This window comes from Megalops cyprinoides, chromosome 5, assembly GCF_013368585.1.
Source record: "Megalops cyprinoides isolate fMegCyp1 chromosome 5, fMegCyp1.pri, whole genome shotgun sequence".
Classification (NCBI taxonomy): Eukaryota; Metazoa; Chordata; class Actinopteri; order Elopiformes; family Megalopidae; genus Megalops; species Megalops cyprinoides.
Genome location: NC_050587.1, coordinates 15,581,850 through 15,597,736, shown reverse-complemented (window position 1 = coordinate 15,597,736; position 15,887 = coordinate 15,581,850). Strand labels below are relative to the sequence as shown.

Sequence of the window (15,887 nt, the reverse complement as noted above, 5' to 3'; positions counted from 1 at the left end):
TCATGCAAAGAATATATATTGTACTGTAGTAATTTTGTAATGACATTTGTATGATGTAGTGATAGATGTGAATGTTAATCACTGCTTGGATATGTACATTGTTGAAAATAAATTGTTTACATAAACCTGTGATTTTCTTTCTTTACCTCCACCAACAATTAGTGCAGCAGAGGTCACGTGACAGTAGCTGTCTGTTAGCATTAATAACTAATTAATTGACTAATAAATTTGTGGGTAGATTTGGATTATAGGAAATATGCTTTGATATTAGGCCTAATCCAATTATTTATGGACAGCAGAGGTATGAACTCTACTGCCAGCCTAGTTTTACATGGGTCTATGAAACTACATTTTCTGATGTGATACCATTCAGCACACCCTTATTAGGAGAACCTTTATGCATGCAGTTTTTCCTCCAAGGGTAAAACTGCAGCATCCCACAGCTTTGAGCCACCAACCCTCAAGCCCAGAGTCCACTGCAGTCACCAACAGATCATTGACACAGGGAATGCTACCATTGACACATGAAGTGTTATCCTTTCTTAAGAAGGTGGTGTTAACTTCCTCTGCATTGCAGGCAAGAAACTAGGTCTAAACATTATTGTGGGACTAACGGCACACTCTGATATGTTTGTGCTTTGGTTAGTAAAATTATTTATATCTAACATAAGACCTTGCCTCAACTGCAATGACACAAAAGAGTGATGTGTAAAACCCAAAATTTGTTTTGTATCGCGTGTGGTCTTTGGCTCTTTGGCCAGTGTTTTTTTTTATTGGCTGTTCTTTATGACCTCTTTGGAGTCTGCCCACCCCCTCCTGAAAAGAGACAAGAAGAGAGTGGATTTTCACGTGGTCATGACTTCCTGACTCGTCTTCCCATGACACTGTAGCTCAGCTCGCGTCTTATTTCAGGTCATTTCAGGAAATGACAATATAAACTCAACAGTAGAAGCTCCATATTGCACAAGAAAACTTTTGTGGTAGTTGCTTCATGTCCCTGATAAATTACAGGCTACTGATTAAACCAGAATGTACATACCTCCTCACTCATTCTCTAGAAATCTTTTACTTTTTTACAGATTATCTAGAGAAATACGTCAGAACTGAGAAGCAATAAAAAAAAAAAGTATGCACCGCAAGGAAATAAATGCAGCGTTACGGTGACTCAGTCCTCCATTTGCAGACTATGAGGAGACAAAGCATGTGGACACAATTTCAATCACAGAACACACTTTGGACACATTCACAGGGTATAATCTTACTGATTGTGCCTGCACTGTCTTGCAAATACAGGAACCTGTACCAAAAAGCCTACAGAATAAAAAAAGTGCTTTCTCAACTAAGGGAAGTCTGTTGTGATTTCTGATTCCATAGGACTCAGTTGGGGATATGTCGTTCTTGGCAAATCTACCAAGTGTGCTGTGTGCTACTGATTAATTCCGCAGACTTGCTGGGTATTTGGGCAGTGTACTCATATACAGTATGCTCCCTAGATTTTTTTTTTGTTAGAATGAGGGATACCATTTTACAAGGGAATGGTGGATGTCATTCATCACCAACACTTTAAATCCATAATCAGTAGGGACAGGATGCAGTCAAAAGAAGAGAGCGTATTCATGCATGTCACACTGAGCACTGGCTGTAAGGGAGTAAGCTTTCAGCTTTTCATGCCAGTCATTGCTGGTTCTATTAGAGGTTCAAAATAAAGGGAGGCTTATTTTCCTGCTGGTACAAGAAATGGGCAACCATGTTATTTTCCAGGAAGGAGTTGGAGCTGCCTTTTGTTGGTGCTCTCTTGGAGCAAGCAACAGGAAGCTCATGTCTGAAAGCTCTTTTGAAAATTGAATCAATCATTTTAACATTTTTGAATTTATGTGTTAGGAAATAATTTACTGTGGATAGACTTCAAACTTAACACCATTATCACATTTTCAATAAGCCATTATTGCTTCCTGATTTATGTTGAGAATGCAAGTAAATGATGAGTCACTGCCATATGAATTCTTAAATATTTTATGCTGTGCCTTCCAAAGCCAAGAGTGAATGATTCTAAATGTTTTTCTTTTCCTTTTTATTTATATTTACGGTTTTTACTTGAATTACCTTTTGAATTGAATTGCCTGTTTTATAATTCTGTAAGTCTGTCTTATGTTTTTAATTCCTCTCTTACGTCCTGAAACGTCATCATCCACTGGAGAAAGCTCTATTCATCTCGCTTATAAATCTTTCCTGTACTCCCCCAGATAGGATTTTACACACACACACACACACCATTTTAGTAACGTGGACTTACACCGAATGTCTCATGACGCCATCATGCCAAGATACAAGTATGTCACAGTCGTAACAATGAATCAAGCTGAAGCCACTGCTGTTTACTTACAGTACAGAATAACCCAAAAAATATCATTACCTTGGATCGCGCTAACATATTAATATTTATAACATTATTGTATAACATAATTGTCGTGAGTTACAATCATGACAAATGAAATAACTGCATATGCATGTACCTGTGCAGTTATAACCATATGAAAGCAGTGCCTTTATGACAAGGCGTGGATTTTACGGTTGCTTTGACGACTAGAGAGGGTGGCAAGCCGTAACGTTCCGCACTCTACATACTGAGTGCCACTCTGGCTATATTAATGTTTTTATTTTATCAGAAAAAGCAATGTTTCAATCTGTGTCTGTATCATTATATATTACGTTATAGTAGTGAGTGAGAGAGAATGGTTTAAACAGAACAAAACCATAAAAAATGGAAAACGTCCCCGGGTAACTTTTGCGCCACGCGGTGGACAGTACATTTCCCCGGTGGTGATGGCTAGCCGGCTAGTTTAGCCAGTGAAGGAAAACGGAATCGGTCGCTGCGCAGTTTCAAATCAGAACACCGTTCTGAGCTGTTATTGTACTCGCCATGGGTGGCGCCATTTCCTTTCTTGCCTCACGCTGAGTTTTGGAGGAGAACCGACAGTGGAGCTGAACTCGTAAGGACTGAAGGAGGTGGAGTCTGAAGGTGGGGAGGGAGGAAGGGAGAGAGGAGGAAAAAAAAGAGAAAAAAGCAGACACAACAGAAACGGGGGGAGGACGACGGACCAACTGTGTCAACTGAAATTAAATTAATAATAAGAGACTCTTTGCTTCAGCGACTGAGAAGAAGCCAAGATGATAACGGCCTATTTCGTTGAAAATTTCTGGGTATGTTTTTTCGCGTTTACTCATTGTCATTAAGAGAGAACACTATTTGTTAGGTAGCACAAATCTCCTCCCATTTCAACGGACTGAATGTGACAAGCAGGTTTGCGGTAATCATTTTTATTTCTTTTCTTTGGGAAGGGGGAGGGGAAGTATTAACACTTACCGGCAAGGAAAAGAGGGAACTCGACGTATTACACCGTAACCCACGCTACTTTTTTCGGCAAATACCATTATGCTACCCTGGGGATTGGGCCTCAGTGAACTCTATCTAACATGAGTATCCAAAGGGAAACCTCCTTTCCCCCGTTAATTGGCTGTCATGGAGTGTCTTGGAATGTTTCTGGTCTTATCTGCGAACCGCATTGGCCGTATTTGTTGTCACTCACGGACTTGTGTGCGTCACTTTCTTCCGTAATTAAGTTAGAATGAGACACCAGATACGTAAAATCGTTTATGAGTTCGAAGGGGACATACAACAAATGTTAGCCGAGTGAATGTTTGCGACAATACGACAGTCATTACCCTTTTATATTATGGATTCTTTTGCTCATTTCTGTGATTTCCTGATATCTGTATTGTAGAAGGGCGGAATGTTCTGTCTCCATAGGCCAGCTCGGTCCAGACGTGGCTGTTCTTTAAGTATTGTTTTGGTAGCTGGCTAATGCAGCTGGCTAGCCTGAATTAGGAAAAGTTGGCTAGCTGGCAACCACCCATTACAAATAGTTTCATTAATTTCAACAAATAGGTTGCCAATCAAGAACTGTCATATCAGGATGCTTTGAAAACATAATTAATAAGTTACAGTGAGTGCCTTCTCAGCTGTCAGACCATTCATAGCGCAATGGTCAGCACCGTGTTTCTTTTCCACTGGTAACTTGCATTTGTGCAACTGTGTAGCTCATTCAAGTGAATTGAGAAATGTTTCCGTTCCTGAGAATTGCACAAGTCCTACACCTACTGCTCCTACTAACTTATTATTATTATTATTATTATATTGGTAGTATTAACAATAGTAGTCGTAGTATTGAAATCATAATCAGTTAAACCCGAAAAACCCAAATGAAGGGATGATTGACAGTGTTGGTAGCGGTATTTTCAGTTATACTGCATTCTGTGGAATTAAGTAAGTAACATTGTAGTAATAACTGGATGATCAAAAAGAGGTCATCAGAGTCAATGTAATGGGCTCAGTAATTAGACTTCCAGGTGTCAGGCCAAGCCAGCAGCATCTGCCTGAAAGTTTGGGAAAGGGTAGGCACTTAAAAATCATGTTAGTAATTGTAGCTTCAGTAACTGCAGACAATATGAATGAGTGATTTCCCATCTCCACAAATGTCAGGCTAGTTAACACTCTGTAAACCTCAGGCCATATATATATATATTTTTTTTTATGGAGAAGCAGTGTAGCTTTTAGCATTTTATTCACACTTTTCTTATGTCTGTAAATTAATCCATATATTTTGGTCTGCCTCATGTACCAATATAAGTAAGTCTGATGGTTTAAAAATATATACTTTTAAATATTTGCATTGTAGTTGTTAGTTATTTGTTTATTTTAAAATGCTGATCCTCCAGCAGTCTCGATTGCATGGCTGTTTCTGTACAGTGTGGAGAATCACCTTTTAGTCATGTGACATTATGAATATAAACTTGATTGCAACCATAAGTAGACTTTTTATTTTCAAATTAGGGATTGATAGTTAAATAAGCTTAAATAAAGTTATTATAACATCCCAGCCATAACAATATTTTATTACAATCTTATATCAGGCTTTAAAACCCTTATATTTTCCTTTGGGAATGTCATATATAAGATGGGATAAGATTGTTCTCTGGAAACAAAAATCTTGAAATTATGCAGGCAAATTACAGATGTATGAGCCTTTCATTATTATCTTTGTAGCTGAAAAGGTCTAGGCATAATTAATCAATCAAAATAACTTACTGGTGTCATGATATTGACAGGGTTTGAGCCAAGGGTTGTGTTACACTTATTCTGTGTCATTACAATGTCACATGCTTTTTGACCAGCAAATGGACAAAATTAAATTTGCTGTTGCTGAATTCATAATATATTTGCCCTTATTTGCAGGGAAAGAAATTATTGTAAAGGATGGAGTTTGTTGACTTACCGCACAGGAAATAAACAAGTAAAACTGGGAGTTTTTTTTATTTGCTTTTTTGACAGAGAAAATACAATGTGAAAACGGACGATTCAGGACTAGTTGTCATCACCAGTACCTCTGTCAGATGTAAGGAAATATTCGGTGTATTTGTTTTTGTGTCTGTTTTCTTCGCTAGGTAACATGACAGATATTTCTCATTTTGAGTGACCCATGGTGGCATTGCATTGCATGTAGCCTTTACCCCATGTACTTTGGCCTCTGAAGTTTCATCGTAAGACTAGATTACATTTTCTGTAGATGTGTTATGTTTAATAACGTGGTCTGTGCAATTGGTGCTCTTCCTCACTCAATGTTTGTGAAAACCGGTCGTGTTTGTGATAACCAGGTTTCCTCAACAGGCAAAAGTGGCATTATTGAAGGAGGCATAGCAGATAACTCTGGGCGCTGAAACGAATACAAAGGCGATGAGCAGAGATGTGAGTGTCTGGGGCTCTGAGAGCATCGCTCTGAAATGACTCTTTGTGGCCCGCTGGCCAGAGTGGCCGGTGACTGCGACTGTTGTTGAGACCCCTGGTCAGCTGTGTGCTTTAGATGCACGGCACACTCTGGCTCTAACTCACAACGTCAAACATTGACAGCCTTCTCTCTCAGCTGAGCAAACAAGCCTAGTGGTTTGAGAGTCGGTGCTGTATCCACGCATTTAATCATTTACTTTCCGTTTTTATTGTGGTCATTATAGGCCTCGTTTTTGAACTACATGCTGCATTTCATGTGTTTGATTTCATCTGCTGCTAGCATCAAGGTATTACAGAAGCTTTTTAGCTGAATATTGGCATATGTTGGCATGGTTATGGTGATTTAGAGGTCTAGTGCAGTACAGTGTAGAACACCAGTCGTGGGGGTCTTTTTTGTGTTATGCTTCCTGTATTGTGCTTCCTCTGAGTTAACACATTTAGGCTTCAGGGCATTGAATCATATGTTGTCTCCTAGTCCTGATCATAGGGACCCACTGTGGGTACTTGTTTGCATTTCACTGAACAGGTGCTTAGTGCATCAGGTTTGACTGAGCAGTCTAATGGGTGCTGGTGTGGATCTTTTCTCAGTAATCTTCTATAAGATGTTTATGAAGTAAAGGTGCTTGCCATTGGAGCTGTGTGTGTGCTAATCAGATAAAGAGGAGGTATTTCTTGGTTTATTTCCTCAGTCTTTTTGCCAAGCCACATCTTTAATACAGATTAGTGCTAAATTTAAAGTAATTGTTAATAATCCATCGCTTCCGCTCCTAGAACAATTGGACGACTGATTAAGGTTTGCATGAGCTGCTCCTTTTAGAGTGCTTATTTTCAGAATTGATATGAACATTGTTTCTTTTGATTGGTTTATTATTGTCTCCACGGCCCCGTTCTTAACATGCATCTCAAGACCCACCAGTGGGTCAACCCCACAGCTTGGGAACAGTTGATATGTTGCCTTACTTTGTTCAGCAAAAGCAGAATAAGGCAAACAATATGGTTTCGCCCCGTTTCCTTTCACCAACGACAAAGTGTGTTTGTAAAGATATTGTCTTGATTGCATTGAAATAATGTCAACATTCTTTCTATGAAGTTTGAATGAAAGATATGGCTTTGTGTTTGGATATTTTGTAACCCAGGCCATTCCTGTTCACTATTCAGAATAGCTTTGCGTGTTGCATAGACTTGTTTGTAACAGAAGGGCGGCAAGCCCTCTTCTTTTGATATCAGTAATATTGATACGCCACGTTATGGGCAAGGGCCTGCCGAAGGGTGGTTACGCCAGATAGGGTGGTCCTCTTTAGTAGCGGTGCTGGTCAGCGGTGTTGCCAGCAGCGTGGAGCAACACTCCGGCTGCATCTGATATCACTGCTTAACAGCTGCATTTTGTCATCTGCGAGCTGATTCAATTGTGCTCTTGTCAGCTGTAATGATGTAAGCAGATCCCTTCGCTTTCTCTTTCCACCAAAGTCATGAGGCAGAGGAAAACAAAGAACAGCAACTAATAGGACCTCCTTTGTTGCCTCTGGCAAACTGAGGCTAACCTTAATTTTCAAGTTACTTCACTGCCGATGTTTTACTTTTTAAGCCTTGCTTTGAGTCTGTGAAGTGTACTTTAGGAAACATGAAAATACTTCTGCATTAGAAAATAGGCAGGAGGAAGTTTAAAATATACTTTTGCAAGAGGAAGTGTAAAATATACTTATGGGTGTACACATTGTGTCATGAAACCTAGGTCTACACTGTAAACACTGTAAAGCATTACGGATATCAACATTGTGGCATATCTAAACTACTTTTACAGCCTGTTCTGTGCTGTGTGCAGTAGAAATCCCACAAAAATAACAGTTTGGTGGCATGAGCAGGGCAGAGTTTATAGAGGGCCACTGGAGCAGGTTTCGCATCAGATGTTCTTCTGCTGCTGTAATGTTGCCTGTGATAACACTGCAGTTCAGACAGATTGACTCAAGGCTGAATCTGAGAGAAGACAGAGGCTTCACTTCTGACAAAAGCCAGAGGCTTATTTCTGAGATGGACTGTTACTGTAAAAAGGACTCAACAGGGTTACAGTATTCTTTAAGATTTAAGCATGTTCCTTTGACCAAGTGAGTTCTATTTCTTATTGGTCCAGAGGCGTAAGTCACTTGTCCAAACACTATATCAGATTTAGGCTGGTTAAAATTTGAAATTATTGCATGAAGTAAGTCACTTGACAGAAAAAAAACGTGCATTTTTTACATTCACTGAAGCTAGTTAGCAGATTGAATACAGATTGAATGGAATGGCAGCTAACAGTTGGCTATGCAATACACTTTTTCATGTTAGGCATTTTCATGCTGGACAGTTATTGAATATTAAAACAACTTGTCTTAACTCCCTTTCTCATGAAGGGTTCAATTTAAGGGGGCTTCTGCAAAGGTCAAAATCATCTTTAAAACTATGTTGATACCATTCACTTTGTTAGTTAGATTTTTTTTATTAGAACTTTTATGCCATAGCTGTGTAGGTACATAGCTGGCACGATACAGCTTTATGAATAATTTATTCATGTAAATAAGAGCAATCTAGCTAACCAGCTGTACCTCTATGGAAGCTACAAGTACCTAGCTACCTTTATGCTAGTTAGAACCAGAAATAGAGCAAGTAGCTAGGTAGCAATGGTTTCTTGCACTGTTTATAGTCTCAGCTTCTCACTTTGATCTAGTGAAGATGGCCTGCTGTTACCCAGCCATGCCATGGCAGTGATGGCTGTTTGGTAATCATATGCTACATGCTAATCATATGAAAACCTGATGAAAACATTTTCAGTGCCCATGGCATCAGGATAACAGTGATAAAGACAAAGCTAGCTCACAACCTGCGGTTAGCTCTCTCGCACCCCTGGGTATTGGCACGTCACAACATTTTTGACTTCATTTAGACTGCACACCTTTTTTCACATATGTTCTGCTTTGTCTCATATCGGGATACGGGATGTTTCATACCTGCCTCAGGTGGATCAAATACCAATTTTGAGCTGCCGCTACTTAGTTAGTGGTGAGAGGTAGCTAGCTAATGTACTGTAGCCTCTTCGTTGTCTTAATGGTTTCATGTGTAAGGGCTGTTAACTGACTTGATTTTTGCTGTCAGACTCACTGGTATGAGTTTTGTATCGGGGCTTCATTGTGGTAGTTATTATTATGACATATTGCTAGCTTGCTACCTGACAACAAAGTGTGTATGACTTGTGGCTAGCTAAGCACTTTGTTAAGCACTTCTTGTGCGCTGTGAATAAAGAAGAAAGAGTCCGCGCACTGCTCTAATGATTCCAAATAGGTTTATTTGGACAATAAAATGGGGAGTGAAGGCATCAAAATCTTCTGTGGCTATGCTGTGCAAATGAAACAGTTTGGGAGCATTAGAGTAGTGTGTGAACTCTTTATGTCGGTTTTATTCAGATACATTCTATTTTTGCACCTGCCACCAATAGAAGCGTGCACGTGTGATTAATCATTGTGTTTAATATGCATAGTTCACAGCTTTTTGCTGTGCTTTCCCAATACGCCCAGCACAATGAATAATTACTTTTGATTTTACCCACGTCGTGCCGTAAACAGGTTTGCTCAGTATGCATTATTATGTCCTTTCCTCCTTGCAATCTGGAACCAGTTTGATCCACATTGGCCTCATTCAGTCCCACTGTTAAAACATTAACTTAGGTCTTAAGCTGTTTTGCGGCAGGGCTGTGGAGAAACGTATCATAATGGATCTGCGCCTGTATGTGTCATTATATCTTCATTTTTTGGTCTGCATTTGCTGAGCTGGTCCACATGTGAATGAGGATATTGTCTGACAGTGTGAAGACAAACCTGTTTTATTTCATGTTTCACTTCTTATCTTGCTAGGCTAAATCAAGACAGCATTTTTGAGAAGAATGCGTGTTAGTTGAGATAAACCTGGCAGGGCATAATGCGTTTTCCACAAATTTAGGTTAATACTTAAAATATTAAATCAAACAAAACCCAATGCACCAGTGTTTTGAGTGCTCATTACAGTATTTAGTCCAGAAGGGAAGGGTATGGAAAGGCTTTGATATAAAACATGCATGATGACAAGAATTTTTAATCAGGTTTAATCACATAAGGGATTGTAATATTTTTTTTTCCGGCAGTGCTTTCCAAGCCTCGACTGGCATGCAGACCATTGTGGAAGGATTACAGTGTGCCAGCCAAAACCATTTGCCTGTGGCTGCCCGCTGAAGTGAGGAAACAAGGAATGGGCGGATTCAAATGGCATGTAGTTGATTCAGCCGTGACAGGGAACGTCACCAGGAAATACTTGACAAGTGGCATTGCTGCCGTACAGTATTATACCGTCGTCGTCCTGGTCATGGAAGGGTGTTTTATCGGTGCTTCAAGTTAATCTGTGTCACTGATGCCGTTTGTTTTGTTGTTGTTTGTTGCCCTGAGCTCTGTGTCTCTCTGATCTGAAAAGGTTAGATATTTAAGATTAACCTCTAGTGGACTTACTTTGCATTGGCTGTATACTTTTGTCATGGTTTAATTTGGAAAAATAGACACAGCCTTATTATCATCCTTAACATAATTTGTTGGTATATAGTTGTTGACAGCTTCATGCACGTTTCATACAAATCCTAGTAGATGTAGGCCTAATGCCCATAAATCAAGAGCTGGATTTAATATGCTGGTCCTTGAAAGATGTGCTTCTTTGTTACGTGATCGTTTTAGCATGATCTCAGTTTGAGGTCCTGTGGGAGAAGGTGGAGAAGTGAGCAAGACAGGACATATGGAAGAAAACTCACCCAGACAAGCTCAGTCTGACTGCGCGTATTGGATTTTCCGCCTCCGGAAAGCGGTCGCCTTTAGCATCTTTTAATTGCGACTCCCGGTTGACAGACAGATCTAAAATCGAAGGGCATTCCTGCCGCACGGCAGGGGAGAGGTTGCGTGACTCGGCGGCACTGAAAGTAAGGCCGGCTTATATGGGGAAATGATGGCGCTTTGAATTCCACAGCCCTTGCATGCTACACTTTTATTAAGTTGTTTGACTAAGTGGGTCAGAAAATGCCAGCGGTCCGGGATGTGTGCAGTGTGTACGCAGGGGACTTTGTGTGTATTTTTGCAGTGCTGCTAAGTGACACACCTGTGCCTCTTACGCCAGCAGCAAAAATGCAAACCACTGCAGAGCCTGGCCCTTTTGTCACATTGTACTATTGGCTGGCACAGGATGAAGCAGTTTACTCTGCAGAGAGGTGTCAGTTTCATACAGATCACAAATGAATGTCATTTCTTATTTGGCTATATATATTTCTTATTTTTTTCAGATGTTTTTTTAATACAGATCAGGAACTCTGCAAAACAGCCAGCAGTCCTAGGTTCAAATGAATTTACAGTTTCAGTAATGCTAATTAAATGTTATTTTATCTGTGTGTTCTACTATAACGTGTGAATCATATGGTCCTCTGACCTTTCAGATTTTATTCCAAAAGATAGGGAGTTCAGAGTTTTCCAGCTGATCATCACAGTAAAGAAGGCATGTGAAAACAAGAGAGACCTCACTCGTTTTCAGAAAGTGAGCCCAGTGTTGCCAGCCGTGCTGATGTCATAGGCAAGAGGACACCGGGGGTTGTTTTGTTCGAACCGAGGAGAGCTTGTTATTTCAGCGCCTCCTTCCCAAATGATTGTTTTCCTAAATGCAATTAGTGTTTATTTGCCTCAGCGTGGCCTCATATCACGATGGAAATTCTGCCACAATTGGCATTCGGTCATGGATGGCGTGTGCATTTGTCGAAATCCAACCTGGCTATCGGTGTGCCCAGGACAGAGCCCTGAATTGAGCTTTGCTGGCACATTATTGCAGTGCATGGTACTCAAGGAACCGGTTCAGAACGGCTAGCTGGAGTTAGCCAAGGTGTGTCAGACATGAGGAAGATGTAGTGTCTTTCCATCCTCCGGGTTGTTGCTGCAGACATCTCTGTTCTTTGGCAGCTGAGATAACCCCAGGCCTCACCTCATTTCACCTCATATCCTGCTGAACTTGGGAACGGCGGCGTTCTCCGCTGTGCTTAGGACACAGATTACACTTCTCTGAATGCTGATTTCTGCAAGGCGGGGGGAGGGAGAGAAGGGCCACATTTATTAACCAGGCATAGGAGCCCTCGCAGTGTGGGTCCTCATTCAGGCCAGAACAGCTGGGCCGTTCCCACTGAATCACACGTTGTAAGGGCCGCAGCCACACAAAAGCGCCGATTGATGAGGAGTAAATCCGTCAGTCTTTGCAATTCCAACAACTGATCTTTTCCATTTTTCTATAAAATGGTGGCCTTCCCTGGGAAAAAAAAATGTTCAGACCTGTTTAATTGTGTTTCTGTGCTCACTGAAATTTTGCAATAAGATGTGTAAGATAGGCTGCATGCGTTTACAATTCACTTTTTAGTACTGCAGCACAAGCAGAATTTTTTTTTTTCAACAACAGGACTTTAAACAGTACTGTCATCACAAAACCCTGTTTCCTGTTCATTCAGCTACGTGAAATCATTCCACAGCGAGATGTGCTGAACAGTGCCTTTCCATCCGAACGTTTCCCCTTTATTGTTCACCATGTCCTTTTTCTTATGTGGAAAATAAATAAACGTCGAATGGTGGAATTCAGGCTATGTGTTGGTCTGCTCTGCACCGTCTGCTGTGCTGACTATGGGACTGTATGTGTACACAGCTGATCTTAACCACAAACCACAAACGAAGACAAGCTCTTTTTTAGAACGACACACTTAACAAACAAACAGGAAGGATGGTTTTGAATATTGACCCCTCTCGATATTTTTGGAAACCGATACCACACTGTGCGAACAGTGCTGTGCTCAGGCAGTTCGGTTTGTGCTGCTTTGCAGATATACCTGAAGCATACTGAGAGCAGAGAATTGTCTGCCTTGGCAGAACGGGGCTTTTTGGCTGGAGGAGGTTATCCACTACTGCTACGCTCCGGACTCCCTATTCACTCTGAGCAAATTATCAGCACAGACAGCAAATAGCCCCCACCGTAGCCCACGCTCGCTCCTCTGTTTGTGTGTTTGTTCAGAGATCTCCAGATAGTGGAAATATTGGTTACTCTTGGACAATAGGCTGTTTCTTCAGGCTATTTCCTGTTTTGAACCAGAAGAGCGAAAGCTCACTTCTCTTTTGGCCGTCTGGGCAAGGGCTTCCGCCAAACTGAACTAACGCACTGTACGGCTAGCATCCTCCCTTGTTTAAAAAAACAAAGCTATTTTGACGGAGATTAATTGAGGTCAGGCAAGCTTTTGAATGTTTTTTTTTCGTTCAGTGACAGTCAAGTGACATCTGAGTCATTGACAGGCTAAAAAAAAAAACAACAACAGAAGGCAGTTTTGGGTGATATTTGAAACGTGTTTGTACAGTATGTCCTCTGCCCTCTTTAATATTTAAGGTTGCAATAGCAGTTTTTTACGTCTATGAATTTGATAAAGGTTCAGCCCTGTGAAATATGAGGTAGTAAGTATGTAAAGCATTGCATGAAATTCTGCATTCTCTGGATCAGTTCAAAGCAAAATGTTACTTTATCGCAGAGATGAAGGGTAGTTGTTTCTTTATCTCAGAGTAGAGGCCTTTGGTTGTGTTCTTCTCAATGAATTATTAAATGTGTCTATGCATTTTTAAATACTGTGGAACGTGAGACCTCAGCTAGTTTGTGGTTTGGTTGCTCCTTTGCCTAGAATCATTCCATTCCCTACTGCACGAGTATTACAGACAGGGCGTCGGGAACCTGACAACATGGCCCGAATGAAGATGGTTGATCAGAGGCTTCTGAAAATGCAGCTGACAGCTATACAAACCATGAGAATGCTTGTCACTGAGAGAGCCAGCATGGTAATGAGTGGTTAAAATGGGACAGCGTTTGACTGGGCTTTGTCATTCTGGAAGAGGTGGAAAGAACGTCTCCCTTTCGAACTGAAACGTTTCTTTTCCCTTCCTTCCTCCGCTCCAGGGTGACAAGAACAATGGATTTGATGTGCTTTACCATAACATGAAGCATGGCCAGATGTCAACAAAGGAGCTGTCTGAATTCATCAGAGAGAGGTAAGGCAATCTTTTGCGTTTGTACCCCTCTCCGTTTTCCATCCTGCCTCTCAGCTCTGAATTGGCTGTTTCTGTCTTTATGGCTGATGTCATTGTGGAAGGCCTTGCTTTTTAGCAGTGCCGCCACTGGATGCTTCTCTAAATAGAGGAGAGGAGATGGATTTTGTCTGGCAGGTGTGGACATACTTCTCTTTTTGTCTTGCTAATGGGTATTTAAGTCATCATCAAGGCATTATAAACAATGTGCCTTGAAATGTCAACCCTACTTTTTAAGCAGGTCGAATACATTTCCAATAGGTTTTGGACACAAGTTATTTCCCCTTCCTCAATAATAGTACGTGCTCTGAATCTTGATGAGCTTTATGCATATTCAGTATATCTGACTGGGAAAACTGAAACTGAATCGGCTAAAAATTGTAATCAAAATTCAAACAATATTGGAATGTGTTTGATTGAGTGCGTTGATTTTAAACACAAATCAACTGCTTGTGTCATCCGGCCATCCCCGCTAAAGTCAGAGAGCTCATTTTGCTTTGGAGTGAATGAAAATTGGGTGGAGTAGAAAACCTTCACTCTGGGACACAGTCCAGCATTACCAGTGAAATAATTATCTTACGCAATTCATACCAAGCTAGCCATCTGGCAGCACAACAAACATACTTGTACTTAGTTTGCTAGCTTTCTCTAACAGAACTTTGGATTTTAACAGAAACTCATCTGTAATATGGAAAGTGGACCCACGGTCTTTTGCAAATGCATCTTTTTCAACAGAGGATCTTGTAATTTACCACCTGTTATGAATGAGGGTTATCCTACATCTTCATCCGTGTGTTTACTTCAAAGTTGGTTTGCCTACTGACCTTGCCGGGAGAGGGGGAAAATCCGGATCCCCCCAATTCACTCTGGTTTTACATCCACCCCATTGTCTGCAAATGGAAGTGCAGTCAAATTCTGATGTGATACGTAACAGGAGTCACCTCACTTGGAAATAGGGCTTGCTAATACTAAAGCCCTTTCACATTTTGCATTCAAATTCTAGCCTGTTGCCCAGAATATCAGTGTGACACTACGTGAGAAATTTGTTTGATTTCACACATGTTGTAGTACATAGGTCTGTATGTAAAATGCAGTGGGTATTTCCTGGCCTAGAAGCATCGTCTGTCTATTTCTTGCCTTTCCTCTAACCCCTTTTCACTAATTGGTGATCACTATCAATTATTCCTTTAAAGGCTTGATGTATGAAATGCTGACGAAATGGGGTTAATTTGAGTCAGCCTATTTCAGGCAAGAGAGTTACTTTGAATTAATCCTGACTTATTTAAGCCTTGCAGAAATGGGCACAACCTTTCAGAATAAAGCTGGCCCTCTTTATTAATTTTTATCCATGTGGCTATACATACAAACCAGATTTAGGAACTGCTTTAGTTTTTGTAACTACTTTAGCTGTTGGAAGTATTGCAATTTGGCTAGTCAGCCAGACAGGTATAGTACCTAGTTTTCCACATCTTATGTTAGCAAGCAATCTGCTTAAGAGAGTGAGAGCTGGCCTTCTTTGGGGTTATGGGCAGTTTAAAAATAGCCTAGATAAAATAGTCCAGTTTATTGATCTACAAGCGCGTTTATTTTATTAACCAACTTGCAGCCTGATGGCTAATGTTATGAGAGAAGGCAGAGTGGTGCAGTACCCCCTTCTTTGTTCTTTTAAGATTTTCATCCAATGGCATTAGACAACATATAGTAAGAAAATGAACATTTGGATGAATGTTCTTCTGTTTTTGAGGTTTTGGGATTTAACCCTGACCCTGGACTCATAGAAGCCCAGACAGGGCAGGAGTTAAAATACAGGCTGCCTCCAAATGGCCTCAAGTCTTGGGGCCAGTGCTGTTGTGGAGCCCTACCTACAAAATCATTTCCAAATCTTAACGCGTTGGCATGGTGGAAGTGACCGGGGGAAG

General features: G+C 40.8%; 1 protein-coding gene across 1 annotated transcript in view; it reads left to right on the top strand.

The window, feature by feature from the left end:
* The first annotated feature begins 13,663 nt into the window (after window positions 1-13,663).
* Window positions 13,664-15,887, top strand: part of fcho2 (FCH and mu domain containing endocytic adaptor 2) — a 46,761-nt gene continuing 44,537 nt past the window's right edge. Inside the window, exons 1-2 of the mRNA XM_036528146.1 lie at window positions 13,664-13,722; window positions 13,841-13,932. Of these exons, the coding sequence (XP_036384039.1) occupies window positions 13,666-13,722; window positions 13,841-13,932 (149 nt within the window). The 5' untranslated portion in view covers window positions 13,664-13,665. The remainder of the gene's footprint in view (window positions 13,723-13,840; window positions 13,933-15,887) is intronic.